At 39.9% G+C, this 25,561-nt stretch overlaps 3 protein-coding genes across 6 annotated transcripts in view; 2 read left to right on the top strand and 1 right to left on the bottom strand.

Moving 5' to 3' along the window:
- taok2b (TAO kinase 2b) overlaps positions 1-8,422 on the bottom strand; it is a 31,558-nt gene extending 23,136 nt beyond the window's left edge. For both annotated transcript variants that reach the window (XM_085466175.1, XM_085466174.1), the window contains exons 1-4: positions 7,864-8,422; positions 3,230-3,370; positions 1,661-1,732; positions 1,472-1,573 (exon numbers count right to left, since the gene is read on the bottom strand). In XM_085466175.1, coding sequence (XP_085322301.1) covers positions 1,472-1,573; positions 1,661-1,732; positions 3,230-3,361 — 306 coding nt within the window. In that variant the 5' untranslated portion in view covers positions 3,362-3,370; positions 7,864-8,422. The remainder of the gene's footprint in view (positions 1-1,471; positions 1,574-1,660; positions 1,733-3,229; positions 3,371-7,863) is intronic.
- An 11-nt stretch (positions 8,423-8,433) lies between these two features.
- cabp5a (calcium binding protein 5a) lies at positions 8,434-16,182 on the top strand. The gene is made up of 8 exons (XM_085466178.1): positions 8,434-8,516; positions 13,457-13,780; positions 14,024-14,073; positions 14,255-14,285; positions 14,400-14,543; positions 14,685-14,794; positions 14,918-15,065; positions 15,152-16,182. Exons 2-8 carry the CDS (start codon positions 13,744-13,746, stop codon positions 15,178-15,180), a joined length of 549 nt encoding a protein of 182 aa, XP_085322304.1. The 5' UTR covers positions 8,434-8,516; positions 13,457-13,743; the 3' UTR covers positions 15,181-16,182.
- Positions 16,183-20,428: 4,246 nt separating this feature from the next.
- Positions 20,429-24,946, top strand: nif3l1 (NIF3 NGG1 interacting factor 3-like 1 (S. cerevisiae)). 3 transcript variants are annotated; one of them, XM_085466171.1, is made up of 7 exons: positions 20,429-20,488; positions 21,507-22,102; positions 22,222-22,378; positions 23,503-23,626; positions 23,723-23,861; positions 24,375-24,458; positions 24,548-24,946. In XM_085466171.1, exons 2-7 carry the CDS (start codon positions 21,517-21,519, stop codon positions 24,730-24,732), a joined length of 1,275 nt encoding a protein of 424 aa, XP_085322297.1. In that variant the 5' UTR covers positions 20,429-20,488; positions 21,507-21,516; the 3' UTR covers positions 24,733-24,946. The 3 variants fall into 3 exon arrangements, with proteins under 3 accessions (XP_085322297.1, XP_085322298.1, XP_085322299.1); XM_085466172.1 differs by lacking the exon at positions 20,429-20,488 and adding an exon at positions 20,495-20,582; XM_085466173.1 differs by lacking the exon at positions 20,429-20,488 and adding an exon at positions 20,618-20,760.
- Positions 24,947-25,561: the final 615 nt, after the last annotated feature.

The raw sequence follows: 25,561 nt of genomic DNA, 5'->3' as shown, positions 1-25,561 counted from the left end.
GTGGATCAACTGACACCAACATGAGGAGATGACATGGCACTGCAGAAACTTCACACTGGACTTCAAGCATCTTGGATTTTGTGCCTCTCTACTCTTCCTCTAGTCTTTAGGACCTTAAATTATACTTTTATGTGGAAAGAGAAGCACTGAGCAGCTGTCCAGTCCTTTTTGATGTCGTCTCCGGTTCAGGAGTGACTCGATATTAGGAATGCTAAAGTTGTAGCTGCTTTCCTGGAGACGTACTGACACCAGCCTCAGTCCACTCTTTGTAAAGTCGCCCAAGTTCTTGAATTGATTTTCTTGACAATACCATTGAGGCTGCAGCCATCACTGTTGTTTGTGCAAAATGCCATTAATATGCTGTGATCGAGCACTCTGCGAACAGCCAGACGTTCAGCAACAACATCCTGCGGCTTCCCCTCCTTGTGGAGTGTATCAGAGATCATCTGGAGAACAGTCCAGTCGTCTCTATAACTGTGGTTACATGTACTCAACTATATAGAGAGACGCACTCAATGCCACTGTTCAAACACTAATATACTAAAATATTGTAGTTTTATTACAAGGGCTGCTCATTTCCATGCACTACAAGGCATACTCACACAAAAGGCTTTTAATACTTTAATTTTTGGATGAATATGTAAAAAAAAACAAACAAAACTTTCACTTCATTCTAATTTTCTGAAATGCACTAATATGTTTTGTTAAAAAACACACCAGTTAATTACAATGATGTCATTTTTAGAGCTTTTTTGTTTTTTTGCCACATCAACTTTCTCCAGGGACTGAGAGCCTTTTGAGGATATCTGGAACGAAAAACTGCTTTTTGGCTGCAGAAACCAGAGACTATATTTAATTCCTGCAGTCACAGTGAAACAAACAGACTCTGTGGCAACTGCAACTTGCCTCAAGCTGCACAGAAAAAAGGAGGAAGTACCAGAAACCGGTTTCAATATTAGAACAAATGGTCAACGTTTCATGTTTTTATTCACACTGAAACAAAAGGCTGCTCTCTTCCTGATCGAGAGAGAGAGAGAGAGAATGTAAAAGACGGAGCTAAGGGGGGAGAGTAAGTCGAGGGGTGAGAGAACCAAATTTGATGGTTGTTATGATCTCAAGTTGAAATAAAAATAAAACGATAAATTGAGTATTTATTTATCAATCACAGCACTGCTTTTACTCATCTTTGACATTTTTCAAAAATAGTGAAAATGAACACAGGAATACTGCAGAGGGGACAAAGTTCTGGGTGTATTTTTACAGGCCATTGGTGGCCCAAATATGTGCATAAAAAAGAAATGTGTTTAAAGTGGATGCTGAAATATCCCCAACTATATTCTTTGTTTTATTTTTTAAATGTGTGGTACTGGGAATGTTAACATCTTTAACGACCTCCTAAGCAAGTCACTTTTAAAATCATTCATTTGATTAACACAACACTGATGAGAGCACAGCTTTTGCACACACTCACCCAGGCTGTGTGCTCTCTCAGGTAGCAGCCACGGTACTCCACAGTGTTGGGGTGGCGCAGTTTCTGGAGGAACTTCACTTCCTTGATGATATCCTGCCATTTCTAGGATACGAGCAGAGCCTTCATCACTCTATCCATAAGATATTACATCTGCAGCAGACCAGCCATTAGAGAGTCGCCAGGTCTTACCTCATTGGACTGTTTGCCACTATAGGACATCTTCTTGATGGCCACCACCTCATTTGTGCGGATGTCGTGGGCCTAGTAGGGAAAATTTAAGGACAACATGCAGTAAATTTTTTGAAGCTTTGGATGCTGCTCGAACCATCTTTGTCACTATTTCTTTAAATAGCACAGACGCCCTCGCCTTGTTTTCTTTTCCTTCCACACAAAGTTAATTGCAAGCAAAACTCAAACACTTAAACCTGGCTGAGAGCATCAGTGCAGCATTTATTCCACAAAGCACTTGAGACACATCCATCAATGCTCCTCACATTAAATACAACAAAGAAATGGCCATTACATAAAACGAGCATTTCTGCAGAGCTTCCTTCCCTCTTCTCCTCTGCCCTCCTATCATCCCTTCATCCATGACTGGCTGCTTTTCACCCTTCATTAAACAGGGACTTTTATCCTGCTCTGAAAAGTTGTTCTCCTTCCCCGACTTGCACTGTTTTTTTACTTTTTCCTTCTTCTTTCATCTTCAGTCGACAGGTTTTTCCAGCTTGTGCTCTTAATAGAAGTACCGCCATCTGTCAGCTATTCTTCTTTGCTGCGCTTAGCTTTTCTTAGCATCAATCACTCCGACTTCAGCAAGATTTATAGCAGTAATTACATTTGAACCAAGTGAAATCTCCCCAAAAAACAATGCAAAAATCAAAGTATGAAATTTTTTTTAAATTACGCTATGAAAATTTTGCCTGTCCAGGTTTTTGTTGTTTAAAATGCGCCTATGCACATAAGCACGACTGGCCTGCCTGTAGTTTAGGTAATGAGTCATGTTACCTTACTTAGTAAGATCTTTTATTTATAGTAACTTCCTATGAGGGAAGTAATAACCTCTCAGGTGGGCGCTGAAATGGTTTATATGCAGGAAGAACTGAGCCTACACTGTTGTCTATGGCACCAAAACACTGATCAACTTACATAAGAAGAAAAACAAAGCCAGAGAAATAATTAGACATTAATAAGACGATAATATATATACAAAGGTAATGATTTTCATTTCACCTGCATTCTCATGCTTACATTATATAAATTCAGTGAAGAACAGCTGTATACAACATTATGAACACCATGCTAACTACTCAGAGACTGCAGTCTTAAATTTATAACAAGCAGAGCACTTTTTAAAGTTTGCCAGATGACTGAGTCAGTGTGTGACTGAAAACTAAAATATCATCCAAACTCCAGAATTCAAAAACCGATTTTCAGCGTACTCAGTCAGCGTTATTTGTCCGTAGCCTGTCCCCATGTTTATATGCCTTCAGGTAAGCTGCATGTTAAAAACACATACCTGAACATTTTCCTACTACTGAATTCAAACGAACATAACTACACACCTACAACTCTGTTGCAGAGCTGACAAAGATCAAACACACAATTCAAACCGATAAATGAACACAAGTATCTGAAATCACATTAAGTAACAGGCCTTCACATTTAAGCCTGCACTCAGGGTAAAGCACACTTAAGGGCTCTTGTGTGCACTCTATCACATTTCTATTAAAGAGCCAAACCCTAAGAAAACTAACTTACAAAGTACACTGCTCCGAAGCTCCCGTGGCCGATCTCCCTCAGGTCCGTGAAGAACTTCTCGGGATCCTCCCTCGAGAAGAGCTCAGCCACCTCCGGGTCCTTCAGGCTCCCGGCCCGCACACTCGACGGCATGGCCAGCGCCTGGTGAGCGTGGAAGAGACACACTGGGTGAGCATCTGTTATTTGGAAAGGATACCAACATTTGTGCTGAAAGCACGAGTTGCCTCGGAAACACGGTCTAGTCTGTCACATGAAGTCGACACACTTAGATCTCTGTGGTGGAAATTGTTGACACTGATGTCACTCATGCCATTTAAAAAATATATTGTTCTCAACCAAAGATGAAAGGGGAAAGCAGTACAAAGCACAAATCTGGGCTTACACCCATGTTATTTCTTTTCTTTCTTTCTTTTTAAGGAAATACAGAATTTCTCTTACATATCATGTAATCATTTAAACCCTGTTAATGCTTTTTCTTCTTCTCCTACACAGATATTTTCATGTATTGCAGAAGACTGTCTTGTAATGTACGTACGAAGCTTGCAGAATTGCAGCACTATATCAAAGGATGGTCCTGATCAATTTCTTGAAGACCTGGAACATCTTTTTAATGTTTCTAAAATGTGTGGCACGCTGCACTGAGCAGAACACTGCACACACAGACTGCTGCGTGTGGCTAACATAAGCAGTGTTAGCGTTCTCTCCTCGTGGGGTAACGTCCACACACGTGAACAGAATGTGCTTTTGCATTGCTACAGCAGAGCTCTTAGATACCAGTTTACTGTGACACAACCTACATACATCCTTTTTCTCGTGATCACAATACTGCAGAACTGCACCGGCTAGGCAGGGCTGCCATCCACACTTCTTGTTCACAACTTCCCATCACACAGAGAGGAGTCAAGCCGTCTGCCAGAGCTGCAGTCCTGGCTACTAATGGGTGGCTGTGTAACATCTTAGATCCAACAGTTAACTAGCATTAAATTATACATTGTAAAATACTAGTTTTTCAGTTGCAGGCCAGCGAGAACAGCAATATTCAATTGCAATGCATCATCATGCAATCATAGCCTCCTGAGACCCGGCCTATTTGTTAATGTCCCTCTGTAGTGGACACACAAATAAAAACAAAAACAAACAAACATCAACTGAAAGATATTTTTCACTTCACATGAGGATGCGCCAACTTTCCCACCAATGTGACCAACACACTGCTCTGCAGATCCATCCATTATTTGCTGTTCTGCTTCTTAGGAGCAACCCACTTTGGTTTATACTTATAAAGTAGAATAGAAACCCTCATATACTGATTAACCAATGCTGATCCTATAACATATTCACGTGAAGGCCCCATCCTGTAACCACCTGCCACACCTCTTTGGTGTGGCAGTGTGTGCTGCCACACCAAAGAGGCCCCTTTGATCATGTCATGACAGGTGGGATCTTTTATTTCTTGGTGGCACAAAAGTGACTTTTATGGTTTTAATCTTGTGGCTCATCAATGTGCATATATGTGAAAAGAGCTCATAGGACTCCATGGTGTAATCAGCAGCCACCGATTAAATGCACTCTAAAAAAAGCAGAAGTTTTGACAGTTTGCTGGTCTGGAGCATTCAGATGTGTGTTAACACAATGCCACAATCTTCCCAGCAGGGAATGTCCCAACAAATTCAAGATCAGACCATTAAATGCTCAGAAGAACAAAAACAAGAACTCTACAGGCCCCAGTTAGCATTTTAAATGTTAAAGTTCATGACAGCACATTGGCTTGTTTGGAAGAGTTGGCAGGAGAAAGCTTCCTCTCTCTAAAAAGAAGCTCATAGCTTAGGTTTTCAAAGCAGCATGTGAACAAACCACAAGACTTCTGGAGCAATGTGCTTTAGACAGACGGGACCAAAGTGGAGATGTTTTGCGACGTGAGGAGAAAACCAGGCGGCATATCAGCACTAACACCTCATATCGACGATAAAGCGCGGTTGAGGAGGTGTGATGATATGGGCTTGTTTTGCACAGGATCTGGGCACACTGCAGTCAATGAGTCAACCATGCACTCCTCTGTATACCAAAGTATTCTAGAGTCAAATGTGAGACCATCTGTCTGACCGCTAAAGCTTGGCTGACATTAAGTCATACAACAAGACAGTGATCCCAAGCACAGCAGCAACGTGTGGGCAAGAATTTCCCCACAATCATGTGAGAGACTGATAAAGTCATACATAAAACCATTACTTCAAGTTATTGCTGCCAAAGGTGGCTCTACAGGCTACTGAATCTTTGTCTGTCTCTACATTTATGGTGAACATGGCTGGCCACACTTACCGCTGTATGACTTTTTTTTTTTGTTTAACACTGAGATTTGTGACTCCATAATGAAGTGTTTTATACATCTGCCTAACAAGCAAAAGCTCTCTGGTTCGATCCCAGGAAGAGAGAGAAATCAAACAAGTGGAGGTAGCCACTGTGGCGGCCGCCTTGTGAATAAGGGAGAAGCTGAAAGCAGCTTTCTATTTATTCGCTGAAATAAGATATACGTTTTTTTAATTGCTATATTTTCACCAAACACAGAATATATGGCTTTAGCTTCAGTACAGGGAAACAAACATCATTTTTGAAGCACATAATCAATTTTAAAGATCCAAAATGATCTTAAAATGGTAGATGCAACATCTTTTTCCTCGAGTTATTCTTTCTTTAATGGCTTCTTTAATCTCCCTGACACATGAAACTATGATTTAAAAAAAACAAAAAACAAAAACTGGACTATTTGATATTATTTTCTTTCTCAATGCTGAACAAAAGACTGCTCTCATACAATGATGTTGTCATTGGTCCTTCAGCAGCCCGCGCACAAAACCACACAGCAACTGCGACAAGATAAAAGGTGTGCTTCTGTTAAAACTGAAGAACAAAAACACAGACGGGTAGGTTGAACAACCAGGTGGGCTGGATTGCTTTTCTTTTCCTATCAAAATGTTAACATAGTGACTCACACTTGGTTTGATTTGCATTTGTACACACTTGCACAGTATTCTGATAGGCCTTATAGAAATACATGAATTAAAGTTCATATGATTATAAGGAGAAGCAGGCATCAAACTGACTGTGTAGTGTATTGCAGAGCATCAGTGAGACTGGATTTCTGAGGCCGATACCAACAGCCAAGAACTTCAAAAGACCAACTGCAATATATTGACAGGATCTCTTTTCCCCCCTAAGCCGTTTCTTTCTTTCTTCTTAATGAACTGTGACCAACAAGCAAATTGAGGACTACATTTTGTAGCATTAACTTGGCCCTGTCTGACTTTCCATACAGCTTTCGAAATGTTGAAAACCACCAGACAACATCAGGCCAAATTCCACATAAAAACTGCCAACCAGTTTAGCAGCCCCATGCTTTGCTTCCTGTGTGGGAACAACATGACAAGATTTACCAGTTTTAAGTAGAACACCATGTAACCACTATGCTTTGGAGAGCTATCATGAGCAAAAACAATGATATGGCTAAATGGGTGAGGAAGACCACGTTTAAATATGTGGGCGATTACTACCCCACACTAAAAGTATGTCCTACTGAGAGAGCTGATATTAGACTATAAACCTTGAAATAACAAAGATGAAACGTGATGTCTGTCTCTGAATTCTAGCAAGAACCATCAGATGTTTTCTGAAGGTCAAAATCAACGCATTCTTATATGTGAACCAATCCCCACCCCAACCCCCAAGTGTGGTTATGGAAAATATATTTTTTGGAAATGCTGAATAAATATAGCTGATATATCTTTACCAAAGAAAAAATATTGGAAAAGCCAACTGATGATACACTCACATGCACAGTACAATGGTGAATGTTTTTGTGTAGCTGCAGTGCAGATAACAACTTCTCCCTGGTGTCAAAGTTAGCAGCCTGGAACAAGTTAGGTCATCATGAGTCATTAAGATTTTATCAAGGGTTAACACCTTGATAAATGGGCAATGGCAGCTTTTGCAATTTTGTAAGTTCACAGTCACCAATCAAGCTCAAGTTTTTTCCAAACCCTTGAACATGAAAATACCAAGACTCACTTGGCCATTTTGATTCTGACAAACGGGAAGCATTAGGTTCCCTTTAAAAATGGGAACTTCTCTGACGACTGTAACTAAGGCAAAAGGAAGCTTGTAATCATTTTAACTAAACCATCCATGTCTCGTTAACGCCACACAACGTCTGCCACAATTACATGGTTTCACCAATGATTCTCTCTTTAACATACATGCATTTTATAACATCAGAGAAGCACAGACCTATTGTGCAAAACATGTCTACTGTGTTTGACTGGTCAGGCACATAAGCAATTATCCATATATGTGCTTGCCATCAGCATCAGCTGAGCGAGCTAGACGGCTTTTTGCACTCGGCTGCTCAATTAGGCTACCCAAGCTGCTGCTTTCTATAGAAATCCACATGTATTCAACAGCAGCTTGACAACAACTCAAGAATGTTCAAGGTGCAGGCCAACAACAAGCTTCCACGTCAATGTCAAACTCCCCAAGATCTGAAAATCAGGCAGCTAATCATGCTAGCCGGTGTCTCCCCTGCAAACGGGGTGGGATGCGCTCACAGCCCCGCATGTTGAATGATTTATAGCACGTCTTACCGTGGCTTTTGGGATCCACTGTAGCTAGCTCTGAAGCTAGCTAACCGGCCTGCCTGGAAAATAGTGGTCTTCACTCCTCTTTCCTCGGTGCTGGTGTCTATTCAACACCAATAAACCACATTCTGCCTGTCGATGCTTTTACTTAAACCCCTCTCCATCCTGATGCCCCCAGTCAATTGGACAGCTAGCAGGCGTGTGCGACTTGACATGAGTCAAGTGGCAGTCAGTTTAAGTGACAGCTAGCTAGACCGACGCCTGCCAGCTAACCTAGCAGCAGCGTCGACGTCCAGAGAAAATCAGCGGCTAGCTCTGGCTGCTGTTAGCACCAGCGCTAACTAAATAACGCAACGCCAGGAGCTGCCGGGGACGCTTTCAGTGGGAGGCTGGTGCATTCAAATGGACAGCTCCGCTCCGCTCAGCACTGTGCACTGTCATTACGATAATGTTGTCGGCGGATTTCATCAACAGTTCGTGTTATCCCCATTTTGCTCGACTCTCATCCGTTTTTGTTCAGGACTTCATGATGGCGGAGCGGGGCGGGAGCCGAGCGGAAAACGGAAGTTGCTCTTCTTCGACGCCTTTCAAACGAACACGTGAGGTGTAAATAGTATCCTCACGTGGCCGAGGAGGTTCGCAAAAACATAACTGAACTGGTAAGAGCAGCTCGCATTATTTATCAGGGTTCGTATAGTTAACTAATGTGGAAGCGTATTTCAGTCAAAATAAATAAAACAAAACAAAACTATGACCATAATTTAAATATTTAGGACAGGTATCTCAAAATTTCAGATTAGGAATCTCAGAATTAGACAGATAGAAAGGAACTTTATTAATCTACACTTGCTACGGCCGCAAAATGATCAGAAATAACAAGATAATTGTGGATATATTAGAAAACAATGAAAAAAATAAGGCGCAAAAATGCTAAAACCGCTAAAAACAATCAAAAAACATGTAAAAAGACAATAAAATAAAATAAAGCAAAAATAAAATATAGGCTAATATATACACTAAAAGACCTGTCACAGTAATTATATGTACATAAAGTGCAATGTGATAATAATAATAATAATGGATTGGATTTATATAGCGCTTTTCAAGGCACCCAAAGCACTTTACAATGCCACTATGTGAGTGATTTCTCAGGTATTTATGTGCATATTGAACAGTCGGATTGCTTCCAGGACAAAGGACCTGTGTTGGTACTAGGTCCTACACAGTGGCTGTAACCGTCTACTGCTGAAGGAGCCACTCATGGCCTCCACAGGCTCATACAGGGGTGAGATGTCTTGTTCGTAATGGACATTAGCTTCGGCTAACATCCTCCTCTACTGATTCTAGAGGACTAAATGATTCCACAAAGCATCAAGTGGTATAAAAATCTCTTAGTAATGTCCCACATAAAAAACAAAACAAAAACAAGGCTAAATAAAATCAAGTTATATCTTTAAGACTGGAAGTAAAATTGCTTCAAAGTACTGTTTGAATTGTAGTAACTATTCTGAACTCCATCCATCCATCCATCTCCTTTGACTTACTTTAAATAAGGATCGCAGGGGCTCTGGGGCCTATCCCATTGATAATAGACTCTCAACATTCATTTTATGCAATTTAACTGTGAGAGTTTGGTAAGTTTTCCCTTCTTAAACTACTTGGACTTGTTCAGTAGTTTCAGTAGTAATTTCAGTTGTTTTAATGCTAATCTTTCTGCAGTCATCCTGTAAACAGCACGTGTACCATATGGGATACAAAACAAACGAATGAATGAATGAAATCTTTATTAATCAGACAGACGCTGTAGAAATCTAAAGATAAAAGTTCATATTATATGTAAGACCAATTTTGTAAAGTTGCTCTTACAAATATAGATAAAATGTTTTAATATTAGCATGTATTAATGATTTGTAATAACACAAATAATCATCTGCGTCCAGAAAATGTTATTTCTGAAAAAAATGCATTGCAAAATTACATAAAAGTCCACTGTTGCTATAAATCAACCATCAACTCATGCTGACTGATTGTCAGCATTGCCTGAAACACACACAGCAAGTACGAGAAAACACCTTTGGTGCACGTATTTTTATATTGGCCTACATTATGTCCTTAAACATCTGCAGGCCAGCCTCATAAATAGATTACACAGTAGATTGCGTGTCCTCTTCGATGTGCTCCTTTGTGAAGGTGAGAAAAAATTAATAAATAAATGAGAGGATTTGATTCAGAAAACAATAATTAAGCTCTCTTAATAATTACATCATACATAGTGATGTAAGTATTTAAAGCTTAGCTCAGTGCATATTAATAAAGTTGTTTATTCTTTCCTTATCATAGTGGCCAGCATTTGGGATGACAGATCATTATGCAATCTTTATGGAGAAATTTCTGATGCTATAGCGTGATGAGATTGCGGGATTTTTCCAAAACTACTATATAATCCTTACTGAGAATTAAAAATGCTATATAGTGATGCTGTTGCATAACCTAACAGAAGGACAGACATGTCTAGCAGTGACCTACCAGCATCAGTAAGCCATTATTTAAAATCAAGACCAGTACATAGGCTACAATGTTTCAGGTATTTGTTACCAGTGTGTAGGGGTAGAGCTTATTCAGCGACTATTAAATGCGATTTTTTCCCCCCAAATCCCTTTTCACTTAAATGGATTTTGTTGTTTTCCTTCATTCAACCTGATTTGATTTCAGATGATGTCTGCACGCAGCGACATGTCATCGCAATCACACATATGGCTTGTTTGGCACGGCACTTGCTGTCTTAATCCACTCAGTATAATCTGTGTTGTGCATTTTCAGATGATACACACACACACACACACACACACACACACACACAAAAGAAATATTTTCCCCTAAACCTTTATGTATGTTGTGATTCTCAGAGGCTGGTCAGGCTGTAACACTCCCACAAAGAACTTTCTTATGAAAGGGTAACACAGCTGAGGGAGTCACACTTGTAGGATTCATAATTTAATTTTTGCTGTTTTTACAGCCTTTAGGCATCGTAAACCTGCTCTGGTTTTTATGTTATCCTGTGTTGAGCACATTGAGTTTCATGTAATGAAATGTACTATACGAATAAAATTGCCATTGCTATTACAAACGTGGCATTGATAGCATCTTGGTCTACTTATTAATCAAATAACATATTTTTCATCAGCCTACAGCTGATGTGAAGTTTCTCTCCCTCCTATAGTTTTTTCTAAATCAGGCTCTCTTCACCCATATACCTCCTGCCCTCCCCTCCACAGACATTTTTTCAGCAGCTGTGGATGTGATCTTGCATAACCCCTCAGCTGGCCCACCACTGCAACGACTGAGGAGAGGGTAAAAAAAAGGATGATAAATCATTATTGGTTCCTGTTGCATTGCCCAGCAGATTATGCTTCTTATGCAAACAGATTTCTGGTAAATTTACATAACAGGAAGGCATGCAAAGAGAAAATGGTCAGGAGAAGAGGACATGCACGCCACCGAGACCGTTTAGTGTTTCAGCTCATCTAAAAATATCAGACTAAACATTTACATGGTTTTGGTGGAACACCCCCCCCCCCACCCCCAAGCTGTTTAGATAAAGAGCTTCAGCAAACAAACTATCCAGCCATATTTGTCACTTATGGTGAAATTTTAACCGTTAAAGCTAGTGTATCATGTTTGATACACAAGGTTTTGTGGGTTCTTGAGACTTCTATATAATCAGTGTGATTTTTCTTCCCCCGAAGAACTAAAATAAATTGGAAAAAACATACCTGATGTAGATTATACAAATTACTCATATGTGGAATTTAATATTCTATTTAAAAAAAGAAGAACAAGAAACAAAATTCTCCCCACACGAAACCTGAAGATGTCGTGAACACTGTTAAATCACAATTAAAGTCATTTATGGGACATGTGAAGCAGGTTCAACACAGAGGAAAATGCTCTGAGCAGCAGCAGTAACTCTGGCAGCTTATTACTCAGCTTTGCTTATAAGTGTATTTTTCTGTTTTACAGTATTTGTGATTTTCTTTTGCAGCATAGCAAATATTATTGTTAGTTTAAGAATATTATACCTGCAATAGCAGTGTAGCTTTCCTACTTTGGGGTAGGTGTTCATGAACACAACGTGATATTTATTTAGTAAATGTTGGTCCCAAGGAGGATGAAGCAGGCTTTGTTGTTGGAGTATCTTGTAATTGACAGGGGGAAACTGATTTCTTCAACAATAAAAGAACAAAGAAAAGGAAAAAGAAACAAATGATGTTGTTATACCTATATATGAGATCTGCACATAACTAAACGTATAATTTAAAGAAAAGCCTCTATACTAGCCTTTGCAGTTAGCTGGTTTTCACATTTCCCTAACAAAGAAACGATCTCTGGTTCAGTCCCAGAAGGACACACAAATCCGTTTGGGGTTGTATCAGGATGTGCATGTGATGAAAAAACTCTGCCTGTCAAACTGGCAAAAAATGAAGACACACACACACACACACACACACACACACACACACACACAAAATGAACATAAAATAAAATGCTATTTTAAACCTCTGTGTTGACTATTAACCTCAAACACAGCCGTAAATCTCTTTCTTCATTCAAATGAAACAAATAGTCGTGCAGATTATCACACAGTGGGATAATAGCTGTAATCAGCCTCTGACTCTTTAATACTTCAAAAATCTGTTTCACTCTGATGTCTTTGAAAATAATCAGGGCTGGAACAACAGAGCGATGAGCCAAATGACCATCTATTCTTTTATTGTGTTACTGTCACGTGTTCTGCAGCACAAAATATAAATAAAGCCACAAAATCCAGAAACAATCAATGATCATAAACATGTAACTTTATTTGTAGTCTTTGATGAACACTGACTTTTGCTGCAAACTTCATATAAATTACCTGTTAGCGTCCTGATGAGAAGATTTTGCAGGATATAACTTTTTTTTTTACTTTCAGATATCAGTTTGTCCAAAGACATGTTTGTAGTTCTGTTTCAATTATGACATTTCCCCCAAAGTTACACTAAGAACACTGAAAAGCAAAATCCTGTTAAATTTAAAACATTTAAAGTGTTACAGGAATTTTAAGAAATACTTTAGATTCTGAAATGATTACAAATTAAAAGAGATTGCTACATTATTGTGTGGTGATTTTATGAGCCTGTTATTCACACAGAGGTGAGAGACCACTGTGACAGTTTTTATTAAAAATGAAACTTTTGCTGATTTCAAACGTAGATTTGTCACCAACATTTTTCAACTTAGAAAAGCAAATTGTAGATGTTTCTTCAGGTCCATGAAAGGTATTTAAACTAATAATAAATCATTAATTATGAGTATCTGACAAATAAACGGCTATAAAGTGCAGGTGTGAGTGATAGCCCTGGTTCTTTTATGCTGCACTTGAAACAGTTATTCACAATGATAGGCTCGTGTTGCATCTCCTGCATAAAACATGAGTGAGTAGAAGGACACTGTAATTACTTCAATGCATAGAAAAGCACCTCTTAGCTGACTTCATCATATCGCATATTTTCGGTCTGCTCTGGGCTCAGATACCAATAAAGTTTGTGATGTCACCACTCAGCAGGAAACCAGGGCATCATCTCTTTCATCCCTGATCCCGCTTTCCTCCGGTCACACCGCTGACTCCTCCCCCCACGTCTGGATGCAGCCACACACACCCTCATACAATTTCCAAGCATCCCGGCAGTCTGGGCACAAAGGGTCGCGACACACTGAGAGGCACAAGCTGTTGCGGTTAATCAGAGACAGCGCTCACACTGAGAAGACTAAGCAAGAGGAGGAAGGCAGGGTAGTTTTTGCACTGCACAGGTCAGCTGCAGGTCCTCAGCTCCAGAGAGCTTATTTGTGATGCGTTTGGCTGACAAACAGAATTCATCTGAGGAAGGTAACATCTCTTTAAAACTTTTTTATTTAGAAGATGTCAGTAACCTGTAAAGTTTTTAAGAAATTTTAACAGTATATATAAATAACATGTTTATACTATTGCAAGAGTTTATTGGACTAATTATTGTGTGAACAGACCTTTTTTCAGCAGTAGTGTCTTCATAGCAAAACCCACCAAGCTCTACATCGTGTGTCAGTGATTTCCTGACATTTCATAAAAGTACATCTGTATTTCCTCTTGCAGAAATGAGCTTGGGGGCAGCGTGTATTTTCTTGCGGGGAGGGAAAAACATTGTAAGTATAAGCTGCAGGAATTTAATTATTGTTTTGATGGATTTTGCGCTGGAAATGTAAACTGCTATTGTGATTGTGTGATTGTGATAACTGCTGCATTCATAAGTAGTTAGAAAGCACCGTGTTTCTTCTTAATGTTCATATTATACTGAAGTTAAGCAATTATTATTTCTTTGTGCAGACAAGACAGCTGGCTGATGATGAGATTGATGGTAATATTTTTTGTTTTCTCATTTTTATGACTACGTCATTGTTTTTTACCTACATTTGTACACTTTGCACATTTCATTTTATGATTTGATTTTTTTTACTTTAAACCTCTGCAGAGCTGCGTGATGCATTCAATGAGTTTGATAAAGACAAGGACGGGCTGATCAGCTGTAAGGACCTGGGCAACCTGATGAGGACAATGGGTTATATGCCCACTGAGATGGAGCTGATCGAGCTGAGTCAAAATATCAACATGAACCGTGAGTCCTTAAAAAAGTGTTTGTTTAAAAGTTGAATTCGTTGAGGAATCCCATAGTTAGCGGCTGTTTTCATTGCTTTAATCTAGATTTGATGAGAGACAGAAAAGCCCACAGACATGTCGAACCTTTTTTCCCCTCTAGTCGGTGGCAGAGTCGACTTTGACGACTTTGTGGAGTTGATGGCCCCGAAACTGCTGGCAGAGACGTCTGGAATGATCGGTATGAAGGAGCTGAAAGACGCCTTCAAAGAGGTGAGAGTAAAGAGCTTTTTCTGAAACTTTCCAGCCACCTGCATTCTAGACTGCCAGATGGCGATCATTATCATCACGGCTGTGATTAAAAGCTGCTCTCTGCTGTTTGCTGCCTCTTGTTAGTTTGACATGGACGGAGATGGAGAGATCACAACGGAGGAGCTGCGATCAGCCATGATAAAGCTGATGGGAGAGCACATGAGCCGGAGAGAAATCGATGCCATAGTGAAAGAGGCCGATGACAACGGGGATGGCACCGTAGATTTTGAAGGTACAGACTGTCTTTCGCCTACATCAGTAAAGAGTAACAGTGCAGTGAAGTGAAGCAACTGATCCTCGTCTTCTTCTCCTTTGCAGAATTTGTCAGAATGATGTCCCATCAATGACAGTCGAGGACAAGGCCAGTCAGGAACATTCATTTGCACCTCTGCAAACACGCACTAACACTGAAGTTGTTCTTTTCTGGGCTTGCAAATGTTAAAATTAGATGCTCAAAACAAGCAATATCAGACTGATCTCAGAGCAGATTTTATAGCTATGCAAAGAATTACAATTTGTAATGATTTTTCAAGCACAAGAGTGCTAAAAAAACAAAACTCTGTTGTTATGTTTCATCATATATACCAGGGATGTCAAACTCATTTAGTTCACTTTGATCCTAGTGGGCAGTGGAAAGAAGTCTAAGTATATATTTAATCACTGAAATATCTTAAAATAAGAAAAAGAAGTCCAAGTATGTCTCAGTGTTTCCACATGATAAAGAAATAATGCTGTAGTAAATGAAAGAAACCCTTCAGCATCTCTTTGGGCTTAGATTGTGAGGAATAACTGTGTAAGATTACAGAAAAAATCAGAAAGTTCCTGTTACTTCACACCTTTTTTGTGGACTTATTGTAAAAAACTGAAACTTCTATTTCTTCTGTAACCTTTCTGTGTTTAATTGTTTACCTATTACTTAATTACTTTGGTATAGAATGAATGGGCACGAGGAAAGTCTTCATCAGCAGGAAAAAACTCCAAAACTTGTTACAAAACATTAAAAGTCCAAAAATGTATGCATATCTTCCAAAGGCATCTCGTGGACCAGATTGTAGTCTTTGCCAGGCCCACTCTGGCCCCTGGGCCTCATGTTTGACAACCCTGATATAGACTGTATACAGTGGAAGTTTGTTGAAATGGAATTGTTTTTATATTTGTATTATTATTAAATTATTCTTACCATTTAAACAATGTTACAACAAAGCAGGATGTAAAGTTAAGTCACTACTGTACTGTACATTATTAACCTGAGCTGGTTGTATTAGGTAATCTGTAACTAACTTCCAACAAGTGAAGCAGTAACATGGATCTGCCTTTTCTTTGGCAAAGCACAAAATAAAACATCTGATCTGAACATCCGAAACGGATTCAGGAGTATCTGTTGAACAAGAAAGTTTTACGTGTCTGCCTGAAAGGAACCCAAAGACTCATTTAGGTGTAGACCATATTGTCCTTGTGACTTCTTGCATTCCAGTAACGTGCAGTCATTTCACTCCAGAAAGAAGTGATTTAAACATGAAAAAGTTTAGGGACTCTGCTCTGCTAGGATTGAGTAAAAACTTTGGAAGGACACTAAGAAACTATGTCACTGAAAAGAGGCAGAAATGTGGGATTTTGTGACTGATGCATAACAGATTTAAAGGTATTAAGAGCAACAAAAAAAACCTCCCCCAAAACAAAAAAAAGAGGTTCATGTCCCAGAACGTGTCCTTTTAGAGAGACAGTCTGAGCCATTATTTGAGGTTAATACTCTCTGTAAGTTGGGAACTTCATGGAAATATGGACATAAAACACAGAGAGGAGCTTAAAAGTATTAAAGAGTATTATAACCCCATATCCATTAAAAAAAGAAAGGAAAAGAAAGGTTGAGTGAAATTTGAGGCACGTGAACACTTTTTTTTTTTTTTTTTACCTGTGGACTGATTCATTCTTGCAGTTGGTGATCAGTAATTGTGTCATACCGATCCACAGTGTGCGCAGCTGGGATTAAATATTGGGGCTGAATTCAGGGATGTGCCACGGGACAAGCTGTACTGTCACATTCGGGGAACACCAGCCAGGCAGATGTTGCTGCACGACAAACTGGGCACAGCATCAAACAGACAGACAATGGGGCATGAGGACTTAAGTGAACCTAATTACTAAACACACATCTGTGAATGGTGCTCCACAGAGAGAGTGTTCGCTCTGCTGGTATGCTTAATGGATAAGTAACAAAATATCTGGTCTTTTATTACAATTATTATTATTACTTTTATTTTGAAATGATTGTTCTTCTATGTGGATTGGGACTCAGACACTGAAACAAAAAAAGTGACAAGATTTCACTGCTATTAATGGCACACTAATGTAAGTGAGGGTGTTTAAAGAGGAGGGTGGGGGGCACATTTAACCTTACGGGTGTAGTGCCAAGCGAGGGTTGATGAGTCCAGAGGAAGAATCTGATGATGTAATGCTCACTGGCTGGCCTTTGCCCTGATCCTTCCTGATCCCTCTAACATCCAGCATCAACCTTTATTGCATTAATCCTCAGTAATCTCTCTCTTGGTTGCTCTCAGACTCAACTCTGATGTAGCCTCTATACCCAATGACTTCTTCTCAGCCAGACACATTAAAAAAAACAACCCTTACCATTTTAACTTATTGCACTGATAGCCCCTTCCCCAGGCAGATTTCATTTGGTTAGCTTTAATCTTTCTGAGAAGAGTCGGATGCACTGCGGGGTATCTGCTGCTGGAGCACCTGCCCTGTGAGAGTAAATACAGCTTATCAAAGTCATCCAGTTGTTGCTTGCTCACATTAATCTGTGAATTTGTTTTGTAACATTGAGTACAGACAATATTGCATAACACCAGCGCTATAAACATCGGGAAGCTCGTTGTTGAAAAACACTAAGCCGAACCGTAACGACTTGAGAAATATTGTTTTTCTTAACTGATTCTTTGGGATGCTCAAATCCCAAAGATTTGGGATTTGAACAATGAAATAACAATGAAATGTTGTTATTTCATTATTTCACTGCTACAAATACTTCTACAAATACTGTTGCTATTTGCACTACCTTAACGGAAAAAGAAAGGACTGAGTGGGACAGGAGAAGTGAGTGATGAGGGAATTCTGTGCGTCAGTCTTACTGATGTGCGACCTGTAATAAAGAGATCAGTAAGCTGCTTCACCTTCAGCTAATTAACTTCCTTTTGGCCTCTGTTTGAAAAATGTGCACAAGTTGTGTTCCTTTAAATGAATACTGTAGCTGAACAGTGAGCCACTTGTGAATCTTTCAATGCGTCTGTTGTTTTCTTTTTCTTTGGTGGCCAGCGTTATATTTTTTATGCTGTAGCGTACTGGGACACCACAGCTGATTTCCGTAAGACCGTCTTAAGGAAATCACCTTCTGTCCTCTCAGTGCTGAGGAAACTTGTCAGCATAATGGACACGGCCTCTAATCTTGCATCAGAGTCACACCAGAGCGCCTTCAGGTGTAGACCAATAAGACATGCGGTGAACTAAAGGTGACACAGGAGGTCTTTGCAATCAGCGTCCAACAATCTCTGCAGCACTGAAACCAATTATAGAAGAGATGTACACAAATGCCAAACAGAGGACAATAAAAAGGGGAGTAAAACGTACACCAGTCACTCTTTCCCACAAAATCCAAACCAAACCAAATATATAACCAAATTTTCCCGAGTTCAACAAAGTCTTGATAATACTGTTTATTTTATTCATCGATGCAGATTCCTGAATATTAAAACCACCTTTCTTCAAATTTTATGAAGGATATGTGAAACTTTAAAAAGTAAAAAAAAATAAAAGGACATTTACAAAGCTCTGTTTCTATTTTTTATTATTTATTTATTTCATTTGGGCTGAATTAATATCACTTGTAATTATGTTAATATCATTCATTGTTATTCTCTATTTTCCTCTTTGTATTGTTGCACATGCGCTCAGTCCTTTCTATATTTAAGTTGTAGTTTCTGTGTCGATGGCGCAATGGCCAGTTTTTGGGTGATAAATAAAAAAGAAGAAGAAGAAAGTAACCATATATGTTAAATAAAACTTACTTTATAATGCTTACTATAACTAATTTATACTGCTAAGTTTATAAGTTATATGTATATGTCCTCATGGTCAAGACGAAAGACATAACTTGACCCCATAAATTAGAGCTGGGCGATAGAACGATAACGATATGTATCGCGATATAACTTTTACTCGATAGAGAAATTAAGCTATCGCGATAGACCTCGCCGCTCTTGTCCTCTTAAAAAAAAAAAAAAAAAAAAAGGTCAGCCAATCCAAATTAAGTAGCGCAGAGCCGAACCAATCACAGCCGCAGCGTCACGTCGCGTGACTTGTTACGTACAGCACAAGTGCCAAGCCGCACGTGTGTTTGTTTGGGAAGCAGCCAGCGCGTAATGGAGGAAATGAGTGTGCCGACTAGAAAAATCAACCGAGCGTGACCGAAGAGAAAACAGATGATGGTTCCAATGCCGGAGAGATTGTCGAACGGAAGAGCCATAGAAGTTCCGTAGTGTGAAGGTATTTCGGCTATTTCAAGTCTGACAAAAAATAGAGTAGCGTGCACTGTAAATTGTGCCGAAAGCAAGTCTGGAAATACAATAAACTGGTGCATGCGTCACACTGTGCGCCACGTTATTGTTTCGGTGAAATGAATTTCTACAATACTGTTAATTCTACTCTCTGCAGTGTTTAAATGCTTACATATACACACAGTTACTGTCCCTCCACACATACGACTCGGTTCTGCTTCTATGCCCCAGCTTTGTTTACTTTTTCCCACCGAGGCTTCTAGACTTCTGATTGGCCAACATTTCTGCACGGTTAGGAATCTAGCGCCACCTGCTGCTTTGGCATGTTCATAGCAGCGTTTTCCTTCATTTCTGCCTTTATGTGTGGACGGGATTATTTTTTTAAAACGAAAACGGAAAATCTCCGTTTTCAAAAATACCCGTGTACGTGTGGACGTAGCCTCAGTCTCTGACTGGAAGCGCTAATTCGTCATTCGGCTTTTGTCAGACTAAAGTAACTGTTAAAACTGTTTGAAAAGCTCAGCTATACAACAAGGAGAGATTGAGAATTTCCTTTTAGTTCTCAGTTTATTTGATATTGACAAAAGTTAGTCAGTTTTGTCTGTTCTTCTGTAACACAAACTAAGATTTATTTTTAGAATTAATATTTTGTTTCTAAGTGGAATTGACAATTTAGTCTGTTTCGTTTGTTCTATTTTGAAACTTAAACGCTTTAGCGGCTGCCTTTTGTGTAGTTTGCAATATTTGCCTTTATTTATCTGAAAAAGTCTCATGTTCCTTAAGTACATCTACCCTGTTGAACTTATTATGGGAAATAAATATTTAAAAACAAGCTGCTGATTATTTCACATTTTACTTGTGAGCAACGGCACATTTAAATCTTACAAATATAGTTATTTGGCTTATATCGTGATAGATATCGTTATCGCCTGAAATGAAAAAAACATATCGTGATATGAAAAAATCTCATATCGCCCAGCTCTACCATAAATAAATAAATAAATAAATAAATAAATAAAGCCATTCATTAAGTAAAAAAAAAACAAAAAACCAACTGTTGCGGACGGAAGCCGAAAAGGGACATCGTGCGAGTTCTGCAGTAAGTACAGCCTCTGCCACTACACCAGAATATATTTAGCTAAAAACTGAAAACCATCGTGTTATTAGTTTCCATCCGTCAGAAACAAGCGACGGTAAGTTGCCTCGTGCATATATTTACATGCTGGTGTGTTGACGCTAAAGGACGGTTTACTGTGGCAGCTAAAGGCAGCTAACTAGCTCTGCTGTTAGCTGCACGCTTGGCAGCTGTCACAACTCAAAGCTGCTGGTTTTAAGTCTATGAATAAGGTTTATAATAATCATAAAGTGCAGGTATGTGGCTTTTACTAAATGATTTGCTCCGGACTAAAAAAAATGTACGCTTAAGAGTTGTAGCCGTCTGTTTGCATTTGTTGCTAACTGTTCTGATTAGTGTTTAACTTTGGATGGAGTCTTTAAGCGAGGCAAAAACAGCATGTGTATCCATGTGGAAATGGGCAGGTGGAAATGCGTATAAAACCATACAAAACCGATCACTGGATTAAGTTAATTAATCCAATTAATTAAGTTAATTTTTCCTTTTAAAAATGTCAGACATTCAGTGCATGTGAGATCTGAAGGTGTCAGTGTGAGCAGCACAGGCTGGGACTGAGAATAGACTCAGAATAGACAGGACATCTAATAATTTGAAGAGGAAATCAGTAGAATCCTCATGGCCTACCTGTGGAGGTATAGAGATTACAAAGAGGGACATGGAGGGATAAAGATGACACCACGAAGACACGAGAAAAAGAAAAATATAGAAGATGCAGCTGCCAGGCAGTAGGAGAAGAGGAAGACCACCGAGAAGATTCATGGATGTAGTGAAGGAGGTCGTGTAGATGAGGATTTTAGAGATAGGGTGAGATGGAGGCAGATGATCCACTGTGGTGAACGCCTAAAGTGGACAGTGGAACGAAGAAGAAGATGATAGCTCAGCAGTTGTTAGTTTCAGTCTTGTACAAAAACCTGCAGTCACATATGAATCTGTGAATGTCTAACATTTATGATTATTTAGTTATTTCTTTTTGTCCACACAGATCTCCCCTGATGTTGACTGGATGTAGAAATCTCGCTTGGACATTTTTCTCGCTCACCAGTAGAAGGCTTTGGACTAGACAGAGTTTTAAGTCCCGAGCTGCTCTCTGCTCTTCAGCCTTTTCATCCGTCCTTCATTCTCTTCCTTCATCTACCCACAGTCATCACATCCTGCCTAGCAGACAGAGCTCAGCTCGCCTTCCTCCGTCTGTTAATTTCTCCTCAGTTCATTCGTCCGGTCTGATGGAATTAAAGGAAGTCCTGCAGGTTTTGGAGCAGCTTGCTCCGCTGTCGCTTGCCGAGTCTTGGGATAATGTCGGCTTGCTGGTGGAGCCGAGCAAACCTCGGCCCGTTAAGACCATTCTGCTGACCAACGACCTCACAGATGCCGTCATGGAGGAAGCAGTGGCTGTGAGCTGCGATCTCATTATTTCGTATCACCCGCCGTTGTTTCGGCCAATCAAGCGTCTGGTTCAGAAAGACTGGAAGCAGCGGCTGGCTGTGCGGGCCGTGGAGGTCGGCATAGCGGTCTTTTCCCCTCACACTTCATGGGATTGCGTGAAAGGAGGCGTGAACGACTGGCTGGTTGGAGGACTTGGTGAGAAGTCTCTCTGAATATAAAATGTGATGCTCGCACTTAAATCATTAGATATGAACACGATGCTTATTCACTGACCTTCATTTCATCCCCACTGCTTTTTTTCTTTGTCGCATCAGGCAGCGGTCAGGTGTCGGTGTTGAGTCAGGTTCTCGGCGCCGCCTCCCACAGTCACAAACTGGAATTCACGGTCAGAAGCGCAGAGGAACTAAACATGATCATGGAGGAGCTGAAGGCTTGTGACGGTGGAACGACCCTACAGCATTCAGGCAGCAGGTTGTGTTCAGACATCACCGATTAGCAACAAGCTTTAAATTAAAACCATTTTGGTAGTTTTGTCATATATGTGTTACTTTTGATTTATTTCTTCCAAACACACATTATTGTAATTTGCGTTTAGCTTTAATCAAAGCTGGAAATCACCCGCAGACACTTGAAGCCATCACAGGTAATCCAAAGCTGCTTTTGGACTGTAACTATTACCAAAGATTTGTTTCAGTTTGCATTCGGACCACTTACAGAAACTTCAAATGTATATATTATACATTTTATGTCTGAGGAGTTGAAAGTAAGGCTGTGTTTAGCCCCTTTTCCCAACTAAAACCAAAATGTCATTATTATGGTAAACATCAGGTAGTATGGCACTACGAGTATGGATGCTCGAAGGCCTTAAAATAATTGGATATTCTATCACTGAAAGCGTATTTCTAAGGCTGTAGAAACTGTGGAGGACTGATACTTTATCTACAGTTTCTCATGCATAAAGCACATAATATCCTTTTAAAACTAAGTCGGATGAATAATTTTACACATACTAAAGTTTGAATATGGGGAAAAAGAAAAATGAACAACATTTTGATCCAACTTTAGTCTGATTTTTTCCCCCCTCCTATATAAGACACCATATTCAAAATCAAAATCTTTTTTTCTTGTTTTAGAAATAATAATATATCCAAACTTAATGATGGATTTCTCTTCTTCCTCCTTGCATATATTTTCAGATTTTTCTTTGTTTTTTTTCCCTCTTCTTTTTAAGCCTTGCTTTAACAGCTGTTGTTTGCGTGGCTAATGCTTTACTGATGTTAATGTCACCTTTGTTTAGTGGTCGTTCGGTTTATGTGTTTGACACGCACACCCGGACCAATCACAGTACACTTACATCACTCAAAGTGCCTTTTAAGTTGGGAAAGAAGCTTTTCTGTAGTTGTAAATCATGGATTAAACATGGAACAAAGAGTCTGAAAGAACCTCAGCACAGTCAGAAACCAATGTTTTCAAAATTCATGTCTCAGTTATCGAGACATGACAGTTATGTAATGGATGTAAATCGTACACTTGATGTTATTAAGCCTTTTGTTTCTTTGTACTGGTAAATAACAGTTCATGTCTCTTCATATTAGACCAGACAGCAGTGGTATCCATGTAAGCGTAACCTGTTGTGACTCAGCGCTGACCCCGAGTGTCCAGGCTCTGTTAGGACACGGCACTCCCAGCCAGTCTCTCACCATCGTAAAGTTAGAAAAGGTGCGGGCTGTTACAGGAATCTGAAGAAAAAGTTCCTGACTATTGTTATGATTAACTTGTTCTGTTCGCATTAGTAACACTTCATCTTTTCTTTAGCCCCCTCTCCTGGGCCACGGCCAAGGCCGATGCAGCGTTTTGGACCAGCCAGTGACTGTCGGAGCAGCCGTCCAAAAACTGAAATCTCACCTGGGTTTGAGTCACCTCCGTTTGGCTCTGGGCTGGGGGCAGACGCTGGGTGAGAGACGAGTGGACACACACAAATCTGTCACTAAATTAGAATAGTTCAATTATAACACGCTCACATTTAATTTCTACCACGGTTGCAGTAAGGGTAGAAACGTAGATGGAGGTTCAAGAATTTCCACCCATTAGCTCTGCACTCTTTTTTTTCTTATATTAAGTGGGCTTAAACGTGTAGTTCAATATCATTACACTGACAGAAAGGGCAGTTTTGCTCGTTCGGTCCACTTAAGATCAAAGTGGGCTGCAAGTGGCCCATGATGTCAAATTAGTTGGACATCCCTGCAGTAGAAGGTCATGGAGGACATGAGTTCATAAACACTGGTCACTCTGGTCAGTTTGGGAGTCTTTCACAGTCGTTTACGCTCACATGCACAGAAAATTTAAATTCACTGATAATCTGAATGAGCAGAACAACAAGCTGGAGCACCCAGAGGAACAGAGAGAGCATGCAACTCCACACAGAAAGAAGAAAAGTCATGTCCCTGTTCTGTTTTTCCTTCCCCAGAGTCCTCTGTGTACACTGTGGCTGTATGTGCTGGGTCAGGGGTCTCAGTACTGAATGGAGTCAAGGCAGACCTCTATGTCACAGGTAACAAACATTTAATTTTATTAGTTTAAATATCACTAAAACGTCTTCGTATCACAACGCTTGCAGACATAATTATGCCCCTTTTTCAGGGGAGATGTCCCACCATGAAGTGCTGGATGCTGTGGCAAAAGGAACCAGCGTGATCCTCAGTGACCACAGCAACAGCGAGCGGGGTTACCTGGCTGTGTTCAGGGAGAGACTAGCCGTGCGCCTGCCCGATAGCGTAACAGTGGTCCTGTCGAAGGCTGACAGAGACCCTCTGGAGGTCGTTTGACTGACTCTTGATTGGAAGTCACAGTAGTTTTTCTGAAAGATGACTTTTTACTACAGATATGTGTGACATTTTGGCAACCCCCCCGGAGTTTAACATGCAGGCTCTTTACGTAAGGCTATCCACTGGCTGTGCCTTGAAAATATTGTTAAATGTTGTTGTATTTATCATGTCTCTCTGGAAGGGTCTTAATAAAATGGGCTGTGGTTGATCAAAATGTGCTGTTGGCGTGTGGAATAAGACAAAATATCATCAGCTAACAAATGCAGTGCGAGCCGAAGATAAAACAAGTAATCTGTAATCTTAATGCATGCAGCTCCTACATGCAGACGACACATTGTGTGTTTTAATCCCGATGATGTGACCTTTGCTTCCATGCCGAGAGGAATTTCAGCATCCGCAAGTTTTGTTTTTTTCCTAAAATGAATAGTTTCTGCTTCCTGCACAGAGAGAAGGTAATCCTCATGGGATTAAAATGTTTGCTGTTGCTGTATAAACGTGGATATTGGACCCCACCTGCTCCACAGGAGACATCAGCACCAGCCTGAGCCAGCTATGAAGATTCAAAGCTGCAATTCAAGGATTTTTTTTAATGTATCTCATAACTTGTGAAAGATAAATGAAAGTGACAGGTTCTTCTCAACAAGATGACCTTTTAACCTCTGAACAAACATGGATGGAAATCAAACGATTTAGCACATACATGTCAAAGAGCAGGCCTTTGGTATTGCTTCAGTGCACGTACTCCTGCCCCACTGCTGAGGCTTAAAAACAAAAACAAAACTAGTAACAGTCCTCATTATTGACTTTTACAGAGTCTTACGCCTGCACC

Source organism: Copadichromis virginalis, linkage group LG8, assembly GCF_057382275.1.
Source record: "Copadichromis virginalis isolate Kocher_CV1m ecotype Utaka linkage group LG8, C_Virginalis_male_GT1.1, whole genome shotgun sequence".
In the NCBI taxonomy this organism is placed as follows: Eukaryota; Metazoa; Chordata; class Actinopteri; order Cichliformes; family Cichlidae; genus Copadichromis; species Copadichromis virginalis.
This window is presented reverse-complemented; position numbering and strand designations above follow the sequence as displayed.